At 44.8% G+C, this 24906-nt stretch overlaps 1 protein-coding gene across 2 annotated transcripts; it reads right to left on the reverse strand.

Moving 5' to 3' along the window:
- On the reverse strand, positions 1–20788 carry LOC139052927 (uncharacterized). 2 transcript variants are annotated; one of them, XM_070530073.1, is made up of 4 exons: positions 20621–20788; positions 10503–10597; positions 8823–8879; positions 1–362 (listed from the first exon to the last, which is right to left on the reverse strand). In XM_070530073.1, the coding sequence occupies exons 1-4, from the start codon at positions 20652–20654 to the stop codon at positions 69–71; spliced, it is 480 nt and encodes a 159-aa protein (XP_070386174.1). In that variant the 5' UTR covers positions 20655–20788; the 3' UTR covers positions 1–68. The 2 variants fall into 2 exon arrangements, with proteins under 2 accessions (XP_070386174.1, XP_070386175.1); XM_070530074.1 differs by having other exon boundaries at positions 10503–10585; positions 20621–20783.
- Between the last annotated feature and the right edge of the window lie 4118 nt (positions 20789–24906).

The raw sequence follows: 24906 nt of genomic DNA on the forward strand, positions 1-24906 counted from the left end.
TGTGTTGTTCATTTTTATTTGCAGACTTATATGAAGCATGCTGAACACCAAACAGTGTTCTCAGCCTGTCATTCAGCTTGTCTTTGTTGACACTCCAGGATACAAAGCGCCAAGCATTCCGGCTGGCACCGGCTGCGGCTAGTTCCTGGCAAACAGTTTGGTATCCGGCACTGGTCATTGCAGTAGTCCATGCATCTATGTGGATCACGGGTATGGCTCTGTTCGAAAACCGCACGCTTCCGGCGCCCCATCAAGTACGGACCGCCGTCTAGGATGCACGGGTTGGGATAGGAGTTGCAGACACACGATCCCCTGCAGCAGGATCCTTTCATTTGGAAACAGTCTGCTGCCAAGGGTGACACCTGCATGGATTTGAAAAAGCAGATGTCAATGTTGAGCTGAACAATTTTATCATGATCGTTGCAGATTACTTCCCACATGAACGAATCACGTTCGATAAATGGAATTCTTGTTGGGTTGGAGGCTAAAGTAATATAACGGACACCCCGTTCTGTTCTGAGAAAATCAAATGGGGTGACAGGTTGCGCGGCGTCAATAAATGAGCTTAGCGCTTGTCGCACGTGCATGAGGCGGTGATGCCAGTACCAGGCTGCGCGCGCAAAGGGTGACGCAAGGTTAAATAAAGACAGTAGGTCCAGGTACAAGTGTCGCAGCAGTATTCGCAGCCCCCCAAAACAACTTGTGAAAATGTGCCGGTGGTTATACGCGCATCTTTCTCAATAAGTGTGTTGTAAGATACATCTTTCTAACAGATATGAAACCTCTATAGGCTGCACTGTTTCAACGATGCTTCTTGCGACTACTTCATCGGCAAATGTACTGAACAATATATCTGCTAGGACATGTCACTAACTTCCCAATCGGAGCCACGTAGCACGTGTCCATGTATCGGTTCAGCCATGTGTCGTGATGAACCCCAAGATTTACCAAGCTAAAGCCGGTCACTGCAGAGGTCCATATTGCATTACTTTGATGTCAGTAAGCATTACTAGTGCAGAAGTACGCTATTTGTGTCACTGATCCCGATAACCAATGGTTTCTTATCAACGCAGAAGGTTGGGCTAGTTGGTGTTGATGCATTTCCTGAGACATGGTTACCAGCGCTAAGACTAAGGGGAAGAATAGGTGGGAGAGGACAGAGTGCTCCGTCCTGTGCCACATTTTTTTACGTTAGCCTTGTTAACGCTAGTAAGTATGTCACAGCAATTGTTTCTTATCAACTCCCCAACGCCCCTACACAGGCGTTAGTTATCTTTTAAAAGCTGATGAAACACAAATGGGTTGTGACGGCCTCAAGGCCGTGCAGCAGTAGCCAGACACCCTTTTCCCTTGTGACTCGATAAAATATTATCGCGGTCGGTGCGGGAAAGGGAAGTGGTGTGAGGGTGTGCAACCGAGCCGTAGAGGCTGAACGAACACAAAATTAAAGTTAGTTGTTGCTTGTTTTTCAGGGACGCATCACTCGCTTCTTTCTGCTTATTTCCAGCTGTGCTCGCGTCCCGCCCTAAATTAGTGACCCGGACGAGCAGCAAGCGCTATGGACACACCTCAAGGCACCGAAATTCCGACACTCTCCGTCAAACTGCCTCCGTTTTGGTCTGCGGACCCTACATTATGGTTCATTCAGGTAGAATGACTAGCGAAATTCGAGACCTGCTGCTTTCTCCACCAGCAGACGACGTTTACGAGGCGTTGAAGGCAACACTCATTCGCAGAATCACGCCCCTCGAAAGCCAACGGCTACAACAGCTTCTCCACGAAGCGAACCTCGGCGACAGGTAGCCAAGGCAGCTGCTGCGTCATAATCAGCAATGATTGGGCAGCAAATTGGATGGTCTTGACAGCCTGCTGCTCTGAGAAATATTTCTACAGAAAATCCCCCCGAACATCAGAATGGTCATGACTGCCTCAAATGAGAAAGATCTATCGAAGCTGGTCGAGTTAGCTGGCAAGCTTGGTGGTAGCTCCCACATCTGTCGCGGCCGTCGTAAAGGAGCTGTCTCCACATGAGCAGCTTCAAAAGATGAAGAACGAAATCTCCCATTTCGTGCATTCTGTGGCCACCCTCCATACCGCGTCACGGTCAACCAGCGAGAGTGCTCCGCAGTCGTCTATGAAACGCCAAAAACTATGTTGGTACCATCGCAAGTTCGGCAACTGCTGCACGCTAATGCGTACCACCCTGCGAGCTCTCAGGAAACGCCCCGGGGAGCAGCTGAGGGTGACCAGCGTTTCTACCATGCAAGAATGTCGCTCATCAGTCTTTTTGCTAACCGACCGCAACAACGGTTTCCAGTTCCTCGTCGACATAGGCGCTGAAGTGAGCGTACTTCCAGCATCGCCCGCGGACCGAAAGGAGCCGAACACATCGCCTTTGCAAGCAGTCACCAACACGGTCATCGCCACGTATGGAAACTGTTCCCTAATCGTCAGTCTTGGCCTGCAGAGAACGCTACGATGGATTTTCATAGTAGCCGACGTGAAATTCGCCATTCTCGCAGCGAATTTTTGCGCTGCTTCGCACTGGTAGTCGACGTGCGTAACCGGAGGTTACAGGACCCTGTGTCACAAAACGATGTAAAAGGCAAGCCTTCAAGACATACGCCGCTCAGCCCTTGGCTGATCAAGCCAGCAGGCCCTGTTCGTTTCACCTATACTGAGCGAATTTTCTGACCTGACACGCCAGCGCCAAGTGGGCTCCCCAGTAAAACACGACGTTTTCACCACATTACTACTACTGGACCACCGGTTCACGCTCGACCACGTCGACTGTAGCCTGAGAAACTGGTGGTGGCAGGACAGGAATTCGACTATATATTGGAGTTGGGTATCATCCAACCTTCATCCAGTCATTGGGCATCTCCCCTTAACATGGTTCCTAAGCGATCGTCGGGTGACTGGTGCCCTTGCGGGGACTATCGAGCGCTGAAGAGTGACGCAACGTCCGACAGGTACCCCTTGCCACATATTCACGACATACTGGCAGGTCTGCGTGGGGCCAAACGTTTTTCAGAGATTGATCTTGTGTGGGCATACCACCATATACCTGTGTCACCGGAAGACGCCCCCAAGACTGTTATCACTACACCCTTTGCTCTATTCAAATTCCTGCGCATGCCAATTGGCTTTCGCAACGCAGGTCAAACGTTTCAGAGGTTTATCGATGGTGTTCTGCGGGGCCTGAATTTATGTCACGCCTACGTGGACGACTTGCTTATCGCGATCACCACCCCAGAGCAACACGAAGAGCACCTGCGGATTGTTTTTGGGCGCCTATCTGAGAACGGCGTTGTAGTCAATGCAATAAAGAGCGAACTCGGCGTGTCTGCGTTATCATTTCTGGACCACATCATTTTAAGCTGGAGAGTGCGGCCCCACCCATCTAAAGTGCAGGCCATACAAGATTTCCCACTGCCAACCACGAAGCGATAACTACGTGAATTTCAGCGACTGCTAAACTTCTACCGCCGCTTCGTGCCTAAATGCGCCCATATCATACAACAGCTTCACGGACTGCGAAAAGGGCGAAAGAAGCGTAAAAAGAAAAAAAGAAGCGAAAAAGAGCATAGAAAAAATAAAACGTATTGTGAGCTCTTGTGCACCACTGACAATTTCTTTCTGTCTGCTGTTTTTTTTTTATTATTAGCTCCGCGTTATTGCTGCTACGAACTAGGGAAACACTAACAATTCAGTTTTCTAAGAGGACCACTTTTCGTTTATTCGATTCACCGTTTATTCTAACTTGACAACTAGATAACCCTTGTGATTGGTTTCACTGCCTCGTTTCTTGCTGAATAGTATAGGAAATATCTGAAACCCATATCTTTTCTGTACTTCAAACGAACATCTTCAAATCACTGTACTCCATGATGCGAGCATCGAAAAAAGCAACAAATTCCTCTAAGTGTGCGTTAACACTGTACGTGGTTTTATGTAACTCGCTTTCAAAGCCATGCGCAAAGCGGAAGCTGTAGTCCGTGCCGCTGTTATTGACGCCCCAAACATTATGGGAGCTCCGGTTATTGAAAGCGGAATGGGCGCTAGCCAGATTGAAACAGCAACTATCAAAATTGTCTTCTATGCAGTGTCTCGTTTCAGCAACCTGTCGGCTCAATTTGCCCCCATACCTGCGATTACCCTTGCTGAGACATACCTTGAGTGTTCCCAAGTGGGGGAAATACTGCATGTCCAACGCAAGTCGTACAGTACGCGAAAAAAATAAAATGACCCCGATTGCAGTACTTCCTAATGCTAAATTTGAGCGAATTTCTATACGTGTTTCCATTTCGAGTTATATTGGCTGGCACGGACTATCTGTCTTGCGCGGCACGTTCCAAACCTAGCGAAGTGTGACGCGTCTGCCTCGCTAACCGCGAGTGAGGCAGCGCGTGCGTAACGCCTGGGTGTGATTCACAGCAGCCGTCGCAGACATACCTCGGCTCACGCAGCGCTTTGTATCCATATCGTAGCCATTGTCGCCGGACAACCATCTCTTGTACAGCTTTACGCTTTTCTATTTCGGATTTCATACCACCAACGACGAGAGCGGCCCTTCGTTGCGGGGAAGTCGTGCCAACATGAAGTGTCAGCTGTGGAAGCACCCGGGGGAGCGTCAGATCGAGTTTGGATCGAAGCCGTTAGCCAATGCGCTTTGCACGAGCAGTGATTCCCGTCACACACGCTGGTACCACGCAATGACCTTAGAAGCTGACGCAGAGGACCAGTGCAGCCCTCCCCACGTCATGGCACCCTTCCCCCCTACCCCTTGAAAGCGCAGATGAGATTTCCCACGCGGCTGCAGTTGCCTAGGCCGCTGGCAACTCTGTATATGCGCACGCCGTCTCTCCTCCGCCCCTCCTCCTCTTTCTGCCTCATGGTTCCGCTGCCCGTTCTCCTGCGCTATCGCCTTTCTTTCATCTTTCACTGCGCTTCGCGTTCGTTTTCATTCTGCGCAGTGCTCGTTCGCTCGGTTGTGCCGGCGCCATCGGACAACGCCGACGCTCACCCCAGGATCGCGCACCTAAGAGCCCTACTCTAAAGAATAGATGTGTGCTCCAGAGAGGTGTCCAGGCTGAGAGCGCGTATCTTCAACTGGAAAAAATTTACTAGCTGGTAAACGAAGGTGCCTTGCAATGGGAAATGCAAGATCGCCTGGTATTTTCTTACCCCAATAGGATGTACTCTGGTATGCAAAAGGTGCGGAAGTGAAATTAGCTAATATTGTATACGTCCTGCTAAGTCTTGCAGTTTGCCAGTGTTTTTCCTTATTAAATCAATACTCACTGGATATAAGTAACCTATTTAAGAGCGCAGACGGCTTGACTTGATCTTTAGTCGATCATTTGTGTACACTGCGCGATAAATTTCGCAAGACAGTGACAATCGCACTTCTTTACATTTTAGTGAAACCTTGGTTTAAGAGCACTGCAATGTTTTTCTTCATAATTAGTGCTTTTGTTGGAAAAGCACGATAACGTTATGTCATGCACTGTACCCAGAACAAGCTAGTCACAACCGACATTGAGGTGTTTGTCGTAGCGTGCAATCGGATTGAAGAAATCACACTGGTAAAACTCGGTCCCCTGCGATGCAACGAATTGTCGCACATCCTGCTCAACCTCAGCATTGTTGTGGAAGTGACGTCCCGAGGGTGGTAAACGAAAAGTTCTACATCCGCCGCCAAGGTATGAGAGTGGTGGCGCTGGCTAACACTCCCAGTGTTCTACTAGGAAGCATAAATACCCAAGAAAATGGGCGGGGAAACGGCACCGCGGTAGCTCAATTGGTAGTGCATCGCACACGAAATGCGAAGGTTGTTGGATCGTTCCCCCACTTGCGGCAAGCTGATTTTTCATCCACTTTCATTTCCATTTTTTATCGTTTCTTTGTTTCATTTATTAGGCACTAGTAATTTCCCCTATGTTGTTTTTTGTGTCAGTGTTTGTTGGCTTCTTACGATATCCCGAGGGCGGGAATTTCAGTGCAGGGAACAGGTGCCCAATCGTACGAGATAACAGCACGCACTGCCATTGTCTGTGCACTACACTGCCATTGCGCACTGCCATTGCACGCACTGACATATCTGTCTGCCATCGTGATTTCAACTGGAATAACCTCGGACACGCCAGTCTGCTGCTACTGTCCCTTCTTCGCTATTCTGCGCATCATTGACTCATTCCTACTCCGCTGACGCTCCTTCCGTCGTTGAACCAGCAACGGGCGTGGATTCTTATGGCAATTGTTTGTTTCAGATGGTGTACCACCTCCTCTTTCAAGAAAGATTCACGAAGTTTACCATCCGAACCTCCGCGTACTGTTGTTAGGGTCTGTGACCCGCCTAGAAAAGCTAGCGCCCGTGCAGAAAATCGACGTTGGATTGGTGCAGCTATGTCTTCGCTAAAATGTGTGCCGTAACGAACCAAACGCCATCGCGTTCAACTCGATCCACGGCCCTGTTGATGTGATTGACTGAAAGGTGCATTGGTATAGCTAGCATCTATATCACATTGTTTACTCCAAGCACTCCGAATTCAATTTAGATGCCCCTTCGTTTCAACGTCTGCCACCATGTACACAGAGATCTGCACATCCTAAGAAACTTTTCATAGTTTTTCTTAGTTTCTTAGTTTTATTGGTTTTCAGCTAATAGCATCAGCTATTAGCTTCGAAATCCCCGCCTGCCGTCGCGGCAGTATGTGCACTACTTTTCGCATTGTGACCAAAAGGCGTCACTCCACCATTGTGAACCCTAAGTTATTATGTTCCCCATTCTCTCTAATCAGCGTTTCCGCCCTGCGCATGCTCAAATCCCCCAACAACGACAACTCGGCACTTTTTCTCCTCCTCGCATTTGGAATTTCCACTCGGCCACTTCACCCTTTCTGGCGGATGGCATGACAGTTCAGGTTGATGGCACTTGGCGCCGGCACGGAATAGCGTAAGGAGATACCGACAGCGGTAACGCCTTATAGACGTAAGTAGTACATCGCACCATGCTTTAGGGGAAATATTCTCATTTTCGATTATATTTTGATTACACCTTTAGTTTCCAATTATTGCTGCATATTCTCAGCATGTAGATGTATCATGTCATAGAATTTTGATATATATAGGACGTTTACATTTCACTTAACAAACCGTCGTTTTTATGTGGAAGTGACTACAGATCGGAAATTTAATTCAATCACAATCCGAAATACGTCAAGCCTGTTGCAGCGAGTTCAAAAGACCTTGTCCTGAACAGCGCATTTGTACGTTCAAGAATATTTGGATTTGCATTTATTTCTCCTGTTTGCAACAGAAAGGAGGCAGAAGCTAAAGGCCACGTGGCCTGACAAAGGCTTCTGCTCCTACAACGATTCGGCATGCGGGCCGTACGCAGCATACAAATCCTAAACATATACGGAAATCAAATGGAGTGTATGGATACGAAATAATACTTTCTTAAAAAAAGAAAAGGAAAATAAGGAACATGAATTCAAAAAAATACACTTAAGGTAAATTTTCAGGTTTTTTGTTTCAAACTATAACCCGAAAACAAATGAAAGAAAAGACTGACAATTTATATCGCGGTTCTGTTCAGACGAACTCTGTATTGATCACATTGAGAAAAGTTTTATATGATTTATCCGACCCTTCCATAATTTCATTATGAAAATTACGTAGGCGATTTAGCATTGTAGGCGCCTTGTAACTAACTAGTTGTTTTCCGTAATTGTTTCTTTTTTTAAGTGTTCTCATATAATGTTGCCGCAAGCTGTAATGCAGATTGGTAGGTACATTCAGGATATGCTGTGATTTGTTTAAACTATACCTGGTTTGCTTTCAACATAGGATGTTTTATAAAGCATGACTTGGTTCTAAAGTTTTGTACAAGGCTACGATATCCCTCGAATGCACGTATGACGTTTTTGCCCTAAAATCAATTTATTATTTTTTTGCGAAGTAGTGCCCCAAATTCATATGCAATAAGTTAAGCGAGGACAAAAAAGTCCGTAGTACAAGTAATGTTGCAACCACGGAGTAACCAGGGTGCTCAGTCTATAGAAGCAACGGACAGGTCTACTTGGTTCCATAGCAATTTTGTCTACGTGCATGTTCCAGGCCAAATCTTCCTGGAACCAGACACCGAGACCTCTTCTATCGTCCTATTTAAAAAAACATAGCTATATTGCTATTACGTAGTTTATTAGCAGTAACAATGATTAAATATTTTGTTTGAGAATAATTCATTTGCAACTTAACTTGTTGTAACCTGCAAGACAGTTGCATCAGGTAATTGTTAGCTTTTAGTCAGAGCTCTGTAATAGGAGCAGCTTTAAGTAATACGTTAGTATTATCTGCATGCATAACTAATTGACGGAATTCGGGGATGTGACACAGGTCTATAATATAATTATAACTAATTAAAACAAACGTCCAAGTATTGATCCTTGTGGAACACAAGTTATGATTTCCGGCTACGATTAAACATCATTATTTAGGCTGACATTGAAACGTGATTCCAGAAGACAAAGGAAATTTTAAAAATATAGTAGTCAGGACAGAGAAAAGAGCAGGAAGAGATAACCATCATGGTTCAGCACCCTTCCTGTTCCTTTCTGTGTCGTTCCTGAGATTTGTTTAAGTTTTTATTTTGTGCTATTCGTTTGAGAGTGCGCAATCGTTATGCAATGCCATGTACTAACATTCGTGACAAGCCACTTTTTCGAAAACGTCCAAGAAGTAAGAAAATGCAGACTGGTATATCAGCCCTATGGTATGTCGCACGTGCAAAAGCAATAAAGAACAGATAAACTTACCGTGCATGGAACCAGATCGTTCAAGTTAGCCTGGCACATCGTGAATGGTATGCGAATCTGAAGAAAACGACAACATTATTAGTAAAAATAAAAGAAAGAATGAAAAGAATTTGAGAAACCTTCATGCGGAGTCAACTCGTTGATCAAGGGAGGCGAAGCTTTGCGAGAAGCGCTTTTATCGCATGGCGAGCATTTCCTAAACCACACAACAAAGCTTCAGACATCTTGACTCGTACACACTGCGGTAAACGTAAGCGTGTGGCACACCAACAGCGCATTTAGGAGTATATCGCGTACTTGAGGCCGAGTCGAACTCCCCGTGCACGAACTATCGCTCAAAATATTGTTTTTTTTGGCACCCGTAAAATTAACGTTCACATTTTACTGCTTTTTACATCCTTGCCGATCACACTAACCGACTCCGTCTTTAAGGGTGAAATTTTTACGGCGCTACGAGATGCTAATCGCCTTGTCGACCACTCAAGACGACGGAGACTTCACTAAAACATGAAGACCTCTGTTAGCCGCTGAAAGCTGTAAATCGAGCAATAAAGTTTTTCTTTCCTTCCTTCCTTGTTTAAACAACTGTCTTGAACGAAGCTCTCATGCACACCGCCACTGTTAGGGGGCGCTGAAGACAATTCCAGCCCAAAATTGGTGGCCCGTAGCGCGAAACAGTAGAGAGCATGGGGAACTCGCGAAATTAGAGAAAGGAGAAAAGAAAGGCTTCGGCCGAGAGAAGAGAAAGACAACGAGGAAAAACGAGTGCGTTAGATTCACCCCTGAAGCGTGAGTCAGTCGCACTCCGAGACGTAAGGTTGTTAAAATATATTTTGCTTGGATGTTTCTTTCTGTTTAATAATAGTTACAATATATGGGACTTGATTCAACTTTATAAGGCGTGTGCGACAAAAATTTGAAGAGCGTAAGGTAAATACGGGCTTTGTGAAAAAAAAAATTATCAAGCAAGTTCCCGAAAGCATAAAACCGATGTTATGAGTAATATTTTTCTATGTCTCGAGAGAAATCTACCTCACAGTTAATTTATAGTTATTCAGCATGGTATCAGCGCTATGTGGACCGCGCGACGAAACTTTATCATATCTCGCCTCATTATGAGCTTTGCGAACGTTTAGTGGAGCGTTATTTTCTGTACATTTTGAAGAGTAATGCATTGCATGTGAGGTTTGTACCGTGCCTTGGTGAACTAATGGAGGTGCCTCATTTATATTTGATAAAAATGATGGGCAGGTCCAAAGTGCGTGGTTAAAGGAAAATCCAGGTTCATTTAGGACTTTTGCAACACATTCCATATTCGTGTGCTTCGGTACTCAATAGGGGGGCTTTGAGTATCACATAAAACGGGCATAGCTGCTCTGCAGTTGTTACAGGAGCCGTATAGACCAAATTTGGTGCAAAAAAAGAAGAAAGGGAGGCGGCATTGTTCCTCATGTGGATCTGGATCGTGTGGATCGTGGATGCGCGGTCCATGAAATACTGAACGCATTATTCAAGTTTTATGCTTTATTAGACTAATTGAATATCCTACAGTCCACCTTGATTTGCTCTGCATCCATTGCTCTAAGAGCAACTAGCGCTTTAAGTAGCCCTTTAGGCATTTGTTTCTGTGGGGCACCATAACCTTTATTAAATAATCGGCTTCAAAAGAATGATACTTACTGCAGTGTTCGGAAGTACTTCGGGTCCGACGACTTGTCTCTTACTTCTGTCCTCGGCATGTCCCCGCGCTCCGAGAAAAGCGACTGAAATAAAGGCCACGACAAAGTCCTTCCCAATAAGTGAATATATTTATCTCAAGCAAGATTAAAATATAGCTGAGTACTCAGCACGGTTTCATAATTATCACCAGAGAATTAACATGTCCACTGCAGGACGAAGGCTTCTCCCTGCGACTTTCCGATTTCCCCTGGTTTCGTTAGCTGATTCCAACTTGCGCTTTCAGTTTATGATCAATATTATTTGCGCACTACTCGGAACGAAGGCTGGTGGACGACCGACACAGTTCGCGTTCCAAGTGGTGCGCCAATAACATTGGTCATAAATTGTAACCAATTACCCCAAACCAATACCAGTGAACCTGCTAATTCCCCACTTTCATCACCCCACCCAATTTCGTGTCGTCCTCCACTGCACTTCCCTTTTCATGGCAACCGTTCAATACCTGTAATGGTCAGCCATTTATCTACCCTCTGCATCACATGGCCTGCCCAGCTCCATTTTTTCCTCATCTCAACTAGAATATCAACCATCCCCGTTTGCTTTCTGATCCACACCACTCTCTTCGTGTGTCTTAACGTTACGCCTAACATTATTCGTTCCGTCGCTCTTTGGGTTGCCCTTAAAGGCCAACTGTAACAAAATTTGAATTCGGCTCAATTGAACATAAATGCCCACTGTATTCTCTCAAAGTAATCTTGGTAAAGCAGCGGGGATGGCAAATGTCTAATTTTGTTATTAGCACGTAATAAATAGTATCTATGCATACGACATGTGCGCCTGGCGGAAATGCGATAGAGATGGGGATATGGTGAATATTGAAGAACTATTATTCTCTCAATTGGGCCACATCGTGCCTAGGCAGCTAGGCGCATTGTTCGCTCAACATTTGCTTGTTGAGGGCCGTATCACTCGGTGAGCGTTCTCGCTGTTGCCCTCGTGATTCGAGCTGTTACAATAATGCCGATGAGCTGCGTGGCCGTCTGGTGTTCGAATACGCACTCGAGCACGAGCAATAACTGCGCAGTACAGAACGCTCAGTAGAGGAAAGCCAAATATGTCTTTTCTGTCCCAGCGTTCAGGGCGGAAGCTTGCACCGTGGCGGAGAACGCAAGTGCGACTCGGACCAGCCAACGCCCAGAAAGCCTGTAAACTTCAGTTCTCCAAGCTGCATAAGCTACAGTTAAACAGCCCAGTTGCCTAGCACAGTCATAGCACGGTCATAGCCACCCAAAGAAAGTGTTTGCCATGCAGATCATGATGGGTGCTTCATCTTATGCTTGGAAAACGCTTTCTTGGTGTGACTACAATTACTATATGCCACGATGGCGCACGAAAACCAGAGATAACATTCAAAGGGAAGTTGTGTTCAAGCGCGATATTGCAGAGTGATCATTTCTGGTAGTGCATCACCTTGAAGTTGTTTCGTGCGTCTCTACATCGGACGTGTCGAAGTAGACGAACTAAATCCTTTATGACACAGCACCAGAAACGAGCCGGAACCTCATGGTGCATTTTCACGAAGGACAACGCGACGCGGCGGCCTGGGTGTAGATGCGGCGGCAAACGATACGAGAAACACTGCCGCCAAAGCGAAATTGGTGCAGTTTTATCACGACGGCAGTCGGCCCTGACTGGCCGCGTGTTAAGCAGTAGCACGCTTAGCAGCTAAGCCTCAGCTACTTATCATCCTTCGCTACAGATGCCGGTAGTTGTCTGATCGGTCGACGACACCGGCGCTTCGAGCTTGCCAGGCAGCGGCTGGTGATTGGTAAAGTCGGGTGTGCCATGCCGGAGGCGTTAAGCTAGCTAAATTTTTCACTGCGCTTTAAACGTGGCGCGCAGCAGCGTGGTGATCAGTTGTTGACGCAGTGAATAGCGGACAAGTGCGCGGCTAGCGGTAGCTTGTTAGCTTGCCGAAGGCACGAGCAAGATCGCGTCAATGAACCCGAAGAGCGTGCTCCTGGTCTGCAGCCAAGCTAGCGCCCGATGCAACCTCTTCCAGCTGCTTCGCCGTGCGATAGGACAAGTTCCATTCCCGCACCAGCCTCGCCATATTGTAAAGCGTCCAATTTTCGCCCATGTAGCGGAACTCCTTCATACGTGGATCACCCCCACGTTGAGCCGCACTGTACCGCACCCTTAGCTCGGCCACGCCGAGATGCGCACTTCGAGCGGAGGCGGAACGAGTCGCGCCCCTGCTCTTGAACGTAGATAAACATACAGAGAAAACCGGCGGCACTCTGAGAATACTTCCCCTTAAAGGAATATCGTGGTCGCGCAACGGCGTATCACAGCGCACGATGCAGCTAAGGAAGTGTAATAACTGTATGGCTGGAAGACCGGCGGGCCCTGTTCACTGATACAACGGAACGGAATACAAGCAAGGACAGCAGACAGCACTGGCTGCTGTCCACATTCTTCATCATACATCACTTCCCCCTAGTGATCATGGTGGCGTTTCTATTTAGTGTTGTTATGAAAAACATTGATTATAATAGCGCTTTGTGACGCATTGACCTATATTGCAAGCGTAAGACTACACAAAGGCTACTTGTTTCTAAATTATATGAAACTGCGCTTCTTACGCGTTCCAAAATTTCGTTGTAGTTGCCCTTTAATTTGTTCTATAACTTATTTGTTAACCACCAAGTTTCTGTACCATACGTTAGCATTGGTAGAATGCAATGATTGTACACTGTTCTTTTTAACGACAGTAGCAAGGTCGCAGTGTAGGTTTAGTAATGCCTGCCGTATGTACCCAAACCCATTTTTATTCTTCTGTGAATTTCCTTCTCGTGATAAGTGTCCCGTGTGGATAATTAATCTAGATAAACGTACTCCTGTGCAAATTCTAGAGGCTGGCTGGCGATCCTGAATTATTGTTTTCTTGCCAGGCTATATTACATTACCTGTGTCTTCTGCGTATTATTCTTGACACGCACTAGTACATTTTCTTGGTGAAGGTACTAGATCATTTGCTGGTATTCAAGTCCGCAGTGTTGCTCAGTAGGACAATGTAATCTACAACCCGAAAGTTCCTGAGATATTCCCCGGTGATTCTCACTCCCAAGTCTTCCAACTGTGGTTGCTGGATTACCTCTGAGCATGCAGTGAATAGCAATGGCAGTGAATAGCACTGAATAGAATTGCCAGAGCACTTTCTTGATGCTTTTCTTGTGAAGAATTCAGATACCTTTGGAATCTGTAGATATTTCCCAAAATATCCACGTATGCCTCCTTGATTACGCAATGTCTCTTTGACTGGTTTTATCTCTAACGAATCAACTGCCTCTTCCTATCTATAAATGCCATATACAGAGGTTGATTGTAATCTGTAGATTTATCAGTTAGCTGATTGATGACGTGGATGTGATTCAATGTAGAATATTTATTCCTGAAGCCAGCGTGTTAGCTTGGTTGGCAGAAATCAAGCCTTGCTTCGATTCTACTGGAAAATATCTTGGTGCAAATCTTATATAATTTTGAAAGCAAGCTAACGTGTGCATAATTGCTCCAAACTTTACCGTCTTGCTCATTATGAACAAAGTATAATGTTGGCAATCTTCCAGCTATCTGGTACACGTGAAGTCGTGAGGCATTGCCTGTAAAGGGTCGCACCCTTTTCAAGCATGGTATCCCCTCCATATTTCAATAAATAGTCTGTTATTCCACCCTCTACTGCCTATTTTCCCCCAGTCATATCTTGCAAGGCCCTTGTAACTACATCGCTAGTTATAGAAGGAGCCCATGTGTTCTGTTCACCACTACTTCGAATGAAGGTAGCGTGGCTGCTCTCGGCACTGTACAGGCTAGTATACAATTATTGTGGTGCTTTCCTATATAACCGCAATTACTGAAGAGGTTACTCTGCTTATCTTTCAGCGCATACATCTTTTCTTTTCGGATGCCAAGTTTTCTTCTCACTGATTTCATGCTGCGGTCATCTTTACAGCTTCTTGGATCCTTCCCACGTTTACGGTGGCTAGATGGGTACGTGTGCCGACAGGCGTAGTTCACTGCTTCTGGGCATCATGACAGCAGGAATGGCGCTGCGGTCAGAAGCGAGTCGCGAAACGCCCGTCGTTGTTAGGGAGTCCGTTTTATTGCGTGTCTGTGACGTGAAAATCTTCTTTGTTTTCAAAGTAAAAGCTTGAAAAAAGGTTAAATTTTGTTGAGAGAGCGCCTAAACTTATGATGTTTCTTATTATCAAAAGCGGCCATAAATATTGCCAGTTAACGCACTTACAGCATGGTGCACCAAGCTTGCAGTCGCGTAAGTTCTCCGCATTCTTGTAATTTACTCAGAAGTTTAAAGGGACACTAAAGTGAAAAAAGATTTCTTCTGCATCAGTAAATCACCGTTCTACAACACCGAAAACACCACTCTTACAAGGGTAAGACGTTTGGCAAGCTAGAAAAAGCACAAGAATGAAATACGGGTAGCGACGTCTTGTATTTTGATGGCATCTTCTAGGGCTTACTAATTATATATAGCGGTACAGATTGACTACATTGTGGCCTAAAGGGGCCAAATATTAAACATGCCAACTTTAGGGAACCTTTATTCAGCCATCGCGGCCCAAATGCGAAAACATACTTTGGAATTCCTGACGTCACGTTGACGTGCCGGCGTGGGGGTTTCGGCGCGAAATTCAAATACCTATACTTGGACGTTCATTTTCTCATCTAATAATCAAACTATTTTTTTGAAATGACTGCCTGCAGGGTTCTCGAACAATGCTTCATTAGTCTAAACTGATTTATTGCTTTGGTTTACTGTCCCTTTAAGGATTGAATTTTGAATACTGTGGCCGATGATCGGGAACACGGCGCTTTTTAGGCTGCGATACAGATGAAAGTGTTCGAGCAAAGAGGAAAACTAGCAGGAGAGGCGCTACTTGCTTTGCATATAAGCGTAATCTCGGCTACAGACATGCAAGCGATGGCTAAAATATAACTCATTTTGGAGGCACGACATTTTCCGCCACGAAAACTTTCCGAGAAACGTGAGCTTTCAGATTTCTCTGCTGAGAAAATGTTTCAACCACACTAGTCATGTGTCAGCGCCACTTCGAGGAGCAGTTCATTCAGCGTATTATGCACATTCCACAGCTATATCTGCGGCTAATGCGTGACACTGTTCCTTGGATGCTGCTCGACGCTACAGCTAAATAAACTTCCAGCAGAAGGAACAAGCAAGACTCTGACGAGATGCCGGTCTCTAAAATAATCCTGAAGAGACCGTGAGTCAAACATGAACACGCGCTTTAAGCACAGAGGATGAGAATGAAAAGGACGCACGTGTTTAACGAGTGAAGGATGACTATTTGTACACAAGTGAAGAAGTTAACCTGTCGAAAAGCAGTCGACAAAATGATTCTGTGCGAGAAGACAGAATATGTTTGGGGAAGTAGGACGACAAATGTCCACCTGTGACATAGCAGAATAGAATTCAAATTCAAGCGCATGGCGTCACTTCACGGGCAAACGACTACTGTGCGCGAACAGAGTGGCAGTGTTTTGTTCCCCTTTCCATCTCAGACCTTCTGAATTGCTCGCTTGTAAGCAGCAGAAACTTGGACTTACGAACAGCATCATCAAGCTAATACATTGCCCTCCTGCCTTTCCTTTTGAAGAGCAAGAACCTAATTGGCTCCTGAGCGTACTCAGAAAAGAAAAAGGAGCTTGCGCTACGCTTCATGCATTGTGAGGCGTTGTGTTGAAGGGTCGTGTGCTTAATTTAAGGTTATAGTTTGCCGTAAAAGCTGGACGTCACTGGTTTACGCGCGTGACCTAAGAATTGCCTTATTACATTCACCTCTAGGTATACGACCATAGGAGTCCAGACTACTTTTTGCACGCCACAAGCTCCTACTCTCATCACATATCGTTAAGTTAATCATAGGTCATCGAAGAAGGTAAGACAGCTGTAGCTGTTTCAGAAAAACGAATTTAGCTTTACAGGGAAAACAGTTGTATCTATCTATCTATCTATCTATCTATCTATCTATCTATCTATCTATCTATCTATCTATCTATCTATCTATCTATCTATCTATCTATCTATCTATCTATCTATCTATCTATCTATCTATATATATATATATATATATATATATATATATATATATATATATATATATATACACTGAAAATGCCTACAGCTCGACAGAGGTAAGCATACACCTAGTTTATATATAATAGCACCCATACGTGCAAGGCCAAAGGGTTAGTTGTGGGAATGTCAATATTTATTCTATTGTATTTTGCATTCCTTTATACCAATACATTTTCATTAAGCATATTGTACCATGAGAATGCTCCCTTTGCGAATTACGTTCGCCTGCAGCACCTGCATCCTGATTCGTAAATCAAATTTCGACTCTGGCTTTCCCTTTATAATCACTGACGAAGGGCTATTTCGTCCGTGGAGAAATTGTGCAGACCTCCGTTGACTTAATTTGATCATTTTTACCGTACAAAACAGCGTTGAGAGCTCTGTATTTTTGCCTCTCAAACAGGAAACTTTACTGCTGACGGACAAGGCAAATGTGTTACCTTCGCACGTGACACAGCTAGGCTGCATACAGACACCTATAACAATCGATGGTGTTACTGTGAAGACGTTTTCCAGTTTAGATAAAATGAGAACTTTGCCGCGTTTCGACCGTGATACGAGCACAGCAGCCCAAGAACCGCGCCGCTTGTGTCAGCCCTCTGACCACAGCGCCATGTTTGTCGTGGCGGAGCGGAGAAGCGCTGAACTACGCAGGCAGATGGGTGCACCTACCCAACTAGCGACCGAACCATGTTATAATCTGGAGTATCCTCTACTTTCTTCTTGTTGATCATTTTGGTGGTTCAACAAATTTTGTCTGATCTCATGAGTTAGACACTTCCAAGCTTTGTCCTTTCTTGATTAGGTTCTTTGTTACTTAGAAGAGCTTACCTACAGGTTGCCTTGGTGCCTTACCTCCTACTGCAACTGCTGCTTTTGAAATCAACCTTCTTATGTTTTCATTTATAACCTCTATGATAACTTGATCTTTCTGTTCTAAAGCTGCATATTTGTTTGCGAGTACCAGCCTCAATTCGTCTAACGATATTTCATTCTGTACTACGCTAGAATCGGCTGAGAGTATAAAATCTGTCATTTTTTTCTTCATTAGGACTTCTCCGGGTCAGTTTCCTCTTTCTACGCTTCCTGGAGAAGCTATTAATTATTCGGACTCTATAGCTTGCCGTGAATCCTGTCATTATCTCCCCTCTAGTGTATATATAATCTATGCCTTAGTTGCTAATTGTTTGTTCCGCAGCCTGTTCTTTCCAACTTTTGCATTGAAGTCGCCTCAGGAATACAGTGTACTTGCACTTGTCTCATTGATAATTCAGCTTCTTCATAAAACTGTTTCATTTCTACATCATCTACGGTGGGCTCGTACTACGTTTATTCTTTTCCTCCTGTTCAGCTTTTTTACGATGACTGCTACCCTCTCACTAATGCTGCAGAGTTCGTAAATGTTGCCCCCGAGGTCCTTATCCTATAAAATCCTGCCCCGTATTTTCCCTTGTCTGGATGACTTGTAATGCAGAGGAAGCTGGCCCTTAGCACCGTATAAGCGTCACAATCTCTTCTAATCTCGCTAAGGCTAAGAATATCCCACGCAGTGCCGTTTAATTCCTGAAAGAGCCACGCTAAACTAGCCTTATACGACAAGGTCCACGTTTTAAATATTGCTAATGTAAGTCTCCAGTGGAGGCCTGTCCATATCCAGAAATGCTTAGCATCTTCTACCGCCTCGCAGGTCTGGCTGTCGCCTCGGTCAGGTGCTCCGCAATCGCTGGGGACTGAGGGTCATAGGTTAATTGCAGAAGTCATGAGTGAGTTAGTGGGTAGTGGTCGAATACTGAACCAGAGAAGCCAAGTTATGTTTTGGTAAAGGATTGCCTTTGATGAAGCTTAAAAGGCCTTCTTAATGTGGCAGCACCTCGACCCAGTGGATCTCGGTAATTTCGTTTGCTGGTGTCAGGCGCCACTCCAAGCCCAAAAATGTAGTGTGCAGGAGCATTCGAACATACGGCCTTCACATTAAAAGCCAGGTGTTGTACTTCTGCTTCACGGCACCACGATGCACGTAAACATCAATGTTTATTCATACCGTATCGATGCGCAAGAATTCCCGAACACTATTTTTGTTATCTGCTCCAACTAATGATTGGACGGCTAGTATTCGGATTTCCTACGAGTAATACATCGTTCTATTCAAATACAACAGCCGCTTACATTTTACCCCAGTACTAAAAGGAACGATTTGGTGTGGTACGTATTGACGTAGTCTGAACGGATGTGTTCTGTTGGAAGCCCTTACCACTAATGAAATACCTGCCTGGCAATTACTCGCGAAGAAATTTTGTTTGTCTAGTGAGCCTTACGTCAATAAAGTGCCTTATGAAAGCTTGCCTGAGCAAAGAAATAAAACCGTAAACCGCGAACCTTAGCGCTTAAGAAAAGTATCAAAGGGTCACGCAATTCATAAGACATTCAATGGTGTTGGGGAATTTTCAAGAAAAAAATTTAAAATACTTTTACCAATCTTTTTGCCAGCGGATTGACCTCGAGAAATAGCAGTGCATAGAACGCACCGATAATCCCACAGTTCCGCTGGGGCCTGGAAAACATAGGCCGAATTTCTAGAAAACTAAATCACGGAGAACGGTTTGAAAGGTAATTTAGATTCTGTCGCCTGTAATTTCCCTTTACGCATTGTCTACCTGCACTCCACATAAGGAATAAAGATCTAAGGGGCATGGAGTTCTCAGACATCCTAAAATACACAGGTGGTCATGCATGTCACGCATGTTTTCGTTAAGCTACCAACTACAAGAATGAATCTGCAAATGAGTAGATCCACGGCTTATCATATGTCTCTTGAATATAACATTAGTACGTTAATGTTTAGTCAATAGCATACTCGTCTGAGACGCTCCCCGTCGTATTACTGTTAGTGCGAAATTGTTTCTCCTTGATAATTTTCGAACCACGCATTCTACAAAATGAGCATTTGTAGCTACCCGTTTGTCTATACCAACAACATACACGCTTGATAATCGCATGTATAGCCCTTCAAAGGGCCCGCGTAACGGCGAAATATGTTGAGAAATTATTTACTGCGAAGAAAGAAGACGTGCTGAAGGTGGCCGTATATTCTCCAGGTGGAGATAAAATGCGTTCTCAAGAAAAAGAGAACATCTGAATACGAGATCGAGTTTTCCTTAAAATGTATGCAAGAAGCCATTGGTGCCTCATAAAGGCAATAGCTGCCGTCGTGCTCCATCGTGCACTCAAAGTAAAGATATCGTTAGAAATAAAAACACACGGTGGTTCACAGAGTACTGCAGAACCCGTTACATCGAACAGTTTACGATTTGTTATAGGCAGCCTACAAATTAAAATTCGAAGTGCGCAAGTTAGACTCGAAGATCAACGAAGTCCGTGTGAAAAAACAGAACGAAAAATAAACGAAATAAATCGGCCAAACATCGCACCATACACAACAATAAGAGAGAATACAACGAAAAATTTGCGTAGAAGAAGACATCCAAGGGAACTTGTAGTCTATAGAACCGCAAGTGTCGTTAACGTCGAAACTCATACTGTCGACGAGAAAAGTGGGCGGCCTGAAAGTGCACAGCCTAGAAGCTAAAAGAACTGCAGCCAAACCGAATGGCTCAGCCCTTTTATTTCATCTATTCGTTTGCACGCTTTACCAGACTGTGCCATTCAGAAGTTGAGTGTGACAAAAACTGAACAAAAGTAGAAAAAGGGGAGTCTTTACAACGCGACATTTTGCTGGTTTGCAACATCGTTCCTATATACACCACACGCTTCCCAAGCCACCCTAGATTTTAAAATGCTGCTGTGTACGGGTGATATGAAATTCCTGGACGAAATTCTAGCTTTGAAAAGAATAGTGACAAGCGCGCTGCCATCTGGGTGCACGAATTGATCAAGATTGCTGCATTGCGTATATTATAGAGCAGTTTCTTGAATCGCTTACCTAAAAGGGCAGGTAGTACAGTGAGGGCCGCCATTGGTGTCGCGTGTTTCGCCTGCGTGGCTCACGTTTCGTTTCTCGAGTGCTTAAATTGCGCTCTTCTTCGCCGAGGGCAAAGCAGCTTTAAACGTGTCGGCCGAGCATTTTGCTTACGGAGCGCATCGGCGTACATGCCGGACAGCTATGCGATGTGGCTTTAGGCAGTGACGCGTTGTCCCGCGCGAACACGCGTTCGTGTCAAATTTACGCGCTTTCGTGTCGCTTAAAGGCGAGAAGCAAACACAAACCAGGACACGAAACTTGTCGGCCCTCGCAGGACCTTTAAGAAGACTTGAAAAGACGAAACCTTCGCTGTGCATGAAAGCACGAAGCTTCTAAATCCCGCGCTTTTCTCGTCGCAGCTCGGCTACGTCCTCAGCGCGGTCGCTAGCATCTGGAAGGGCTTTGAAGGCGTCTTCTGCTCATACGTGTCTGTTTTCGTCCCGCTAGGCACTCTTAACGAAGGAGCTTCAAGATAATTTGCGACTTGTGGAGACAAAATGCGACTGGCGTTTCAGTACGGAGGATAATAAATTATGCTTCTTATGTACTATGCTTGCACAGCCAGTAACAGAGGAGTCCACAGTGTATACAGATGTACAAATGTCGCACCACCATATCTCGTCGTTCATGTTGTCGAGAGGCTTCTTTTGCATTTAGGAACATAGACATACTTTATAGTCTGCAGGGTTGTCGGTAATGTAATAAAATTATTTAACACCCAATGTTTGTCTTCACCGACCTAAAAATTGTAAAGTGCAAGCCACATCTTCCCAATATTGCCTTAAATACACATAAGCGTCCCCTAGAAAAACTACATTATTCCGCCATGAAGCTTTCTTTGGAGTAAAAGCAGAAACATGCCCGCATGACAGCACTTTTGTTGTACAGACAGAATATAACTTCTTACAACAGTTCCATAAAAGTCTCAGTAAAACAGAGCCATATAGCTGATGTTTTTTATATATAAGCGAAAGCTGATAACCCTTGTGTTTGTCTCCTCTCATTACCGAGCCATGTGTGTAGACATCCGTGTAGCCATTACACATCCGTGTAGCCATTACAGCCTACACGGATGTGGGGTCTTATCCAGGCGAGCAGCCACAACAGGAAACGTAATCATCAAGAATGAACATCGGAGCAGCATTCCACTTCCCCCAAACAATTCCATCCAAGCTGAGGAAGCGGATGCCGTTCGCGCTTTCCCAAACAGAGGTTGACGTCATAGTGACCAATTCTGAGCAGGCATGTCGCCACTTCGCTAGTGGCAGAATTCATGCCAATACGCTTAAAACCATCAATCAAGAGCCGCCAACAAGATCAGTCATGATCTTGTTGTATTGCCTCTATTCACAAAGCTGATATCTCATATTGCCACTACAAATTAGGTTCACCACAGCAAGATTTAGCTTACTCTTCGCTGATGTAGCTTAGCAGCTTAGAATTGTTGGTCTTGTTGGTCGCCAGCTCATCACGACATTCCTGGCGATGAGGTTGCCAACCACGTGATTCGAGATTTGACCCACCGAGCGGACGCCGAAGTATCCGAACCCCAGCGCATGTACCGTCTATTCTTGTGCCAAGACATCGCGCAACATCACAAGCTAACCTGCAGAACATAAGCACCACTACACAAAGCACTATCCAGAAATCAGGAGCGATTCCTCCGAGCTCTACAAGTTAATACATTACCCCACCCAGTCAGAAATGACCTTATAGCCCCTTGACAACTCTCTCCACGATGCCACTTCAGCACAGAACTCGGTTCTTCAGGCACATGGAGAGGGTTGAAGAGAAGCACCATTACATATTCCGAACCTTTATAAAACCAACGAACTATGGTAAAGAGTCTTGGCCACCTCTCACCTCGCAGTTTACCAACGGCTGATCGAGAAAGCCCAGGACGCAGCCCGCGCTCAAGGCGTTGAGAAATGAAGGCGCCTCTCCAATGCTATATTTATGTAATAAACATGTTGATGCTCTCTCTCCGCACCGTCCCATTTAACTCTTTCCTTGAAGTTCACTCAAATGTCCTTGTCTGTAATACAATGAAACTCTTTGTACAAGTAACGATTACAACATTTTTGTTGAGGATTATTGCCGCACACCGAACAGTAGATTAAACGCATGAGGTTAGCTCAATTTCAGACATGTGCCCGGTTGTTAAGCGGTTGAGGGCTATACAATGGAGCGGTGATGTTAAACATCTTACAATGGCGACATGGGCGCAGACGTGAAACCGATTTTTCTTTTGTAGTCAGTGGCTCTTACAAATTTACGGTGTGTGGCATACAGTGTTGAGCAAATAGATGTCATACCTCATTTTTTTTAAAGGAAGCCAGTTATACATCACTAGGTATGGAAATTACTGCTGGAGTGTGTGCTTAATAGCATAATGTCTGTAGATTTTAGTCATTTTGCCATAACGTTTCTATCCCTTAGTAAATAAACTTGGTTAGAGGCTTCAAGCATGCCAAATACTAAGTCAGAATTTCTTAGCATACTTTGGGTGCATATTGCCCCGGTATTTTGGTTGAGAATTAGCCCTGTTCTAAAGTGAGTACCGCTAAAACTGCGGCCCACATTTAAGGCATTTTCTTAGAAAGAGCCTGATGCCGTAATTTCGATTGCCTATGTTTCATTCTAAGAGCGTAGTAAACGTTGTTTTTTCCTGCGATTAAACCAGACGTGCCTAGCTGATATGCTGTGAAACCCATCTTAGATCTGTCACATGAAGAATGTAGGCGTTGGTGCAACCTGTTGGCGAGTAAAACTTCGGCTAAGGAGGCTAAATAAGAAGAGGCCTAGTTTGGCCATAGTGCCATGGGGTGCGCGGTTGACAGCTGCTAAAGAAAGTTGTCCCCCACCATAGACGCCAGATGCAGGCCGCTTCCGCAGCCTCATCTCGGCGACCTCTTATTCATGTATGTGGCCAGTTGTGAATCCATGAAAAAAAATTGCTTAGGGTACCGGTAGTGCCTAAGCAGTTGGCATAGTGGTCGTTCTTCAAAACAGGCATCATTTGTACATTTTACACAACGCAAGCAATAATTTTATAATGCTTTTCTATTTATTGAGACTATTCGATGATAGCACTCAACCATTCCTAAGCTCGCACTCGATCACTGGCTTTTGGGCACACTAATACAAATTTTATGCACTATAATTCATTTTAGAGAGTTACGGAAGTATGCAGATTTATTCCGAAGCCATACCAGGCAGTATTGCCTCTATTGACAAAGCTGATGTCTCATATTGCCACTATGAATTAGGTTCACCACAGCAAGATTTAGCTTTCTATTCACTGATGGTACGTAGCAGCTTAGAATTGCTTTAGCAGGTAATTCAGTTTCCCAAATTTCAGAGGCCTATTTCATAAAATATTGATAATACAGAAAAAAATTATTAAATTGATGAGTGCATTACTTACAGTCATCTCGTACGACCGCACGTGAATATAATATAGGTGGGTTTAGGCACATGTCATTTTCAACACAGTAGTGTGATAAAAGACATTGTAGCGCCTCCTCTTCTGTGCTATCTTCAGCTTAGCGCCTCCTCTTCTGTGCTATCTTCAGCTATGCAATGCTCGAGGATGTGTGGAATTGTAAGCTACCAGGTTATTTCATTTCAGGTCATTAATTTTTGAATGCGCTGGAGAACAGCCCTACACCTTAGTATTGGTGCACTTGTGTTGCACAAAGAAAACAGAAAACACAGACAATTTGAAATACTTGTGCTACAAGGTCCAACAAAAGTTAAATTGAATCCAGGAAGGACAGGAGCCAGATAAAGAGCATGTACAATAGCTAGAACTATCAAGATCATAACGAGAACACAGTTTTGCGATTCGGATAGGGCCTGTCGTTCTCGCTGACATTCCTCTCACGTCTAAGCTAGGCGAATGCGCCTTGTCCATCGAGTCAACTTCACTGTAGTGGGTAAATGCTTGCGTAGCCCACAAGAACAAATTACGACAGCCACCCTCAATCATTTCAAGGAATATGGCCTGGAAAATGTTGGCCCAATAAATACAGCTTCAGCGCCTGTGGTTGCTTGTCAACATGCGGCGGCGCTGCTGAAGCTGAAACACACTTTATTTTAGTGTCATAGCACCATTCCGTAAATACATATATTATTTGGACGTGGCAGTGCTTCAGATGGTGCTTAAATAGGACGCGGTCGTACAGGCACTTGCTTGGCCCCAAAAGCAGCTTGAAGTAAATTTAGGACTACGTTCTTATAAGATG

This window comes from Dermacentor albipictus, unplaced genomic scaffold (genome assembly GCF_038994185.2).
Source record: "Dermacentor albipictus isolate Rhodes 1998 colony unplaced genomic scaffold, USDA_Dalb.pri_finalv2 scaffold_44, whole genome shotgun sequence".
Taxonomy (NCBI): Eukaryota; Metazoa; Arthropoda; class Arachnida; order Ixodida; family Ixodidae; genus Dermacentor; species Dermacentor albipictus.

Excerpts from the sequence above, each read along its gene's own strand:
- LOC139052927 (XM_070530073.1), bottom strand. The coding sequence starts at position 20,654 with ATGGCGGCCCTCACTGTACTACCTGCCCTTTTAG. Across the intron at positions 8,880-10,502 it reads AAGTACTTCCGAACACTGCA|ATTCGCATACCATTCACGAT; the intron begins GTAAGTATCATT and ends CGTTTTCTTCAG. Across the intron at positions 363-8,822 it reads ACGATCTGGTTCCATGCACG|GTGTCACCCTTGGCAGCAGA; the intron begins GTAAGTTTATCT and ends AAATCCATGCAG.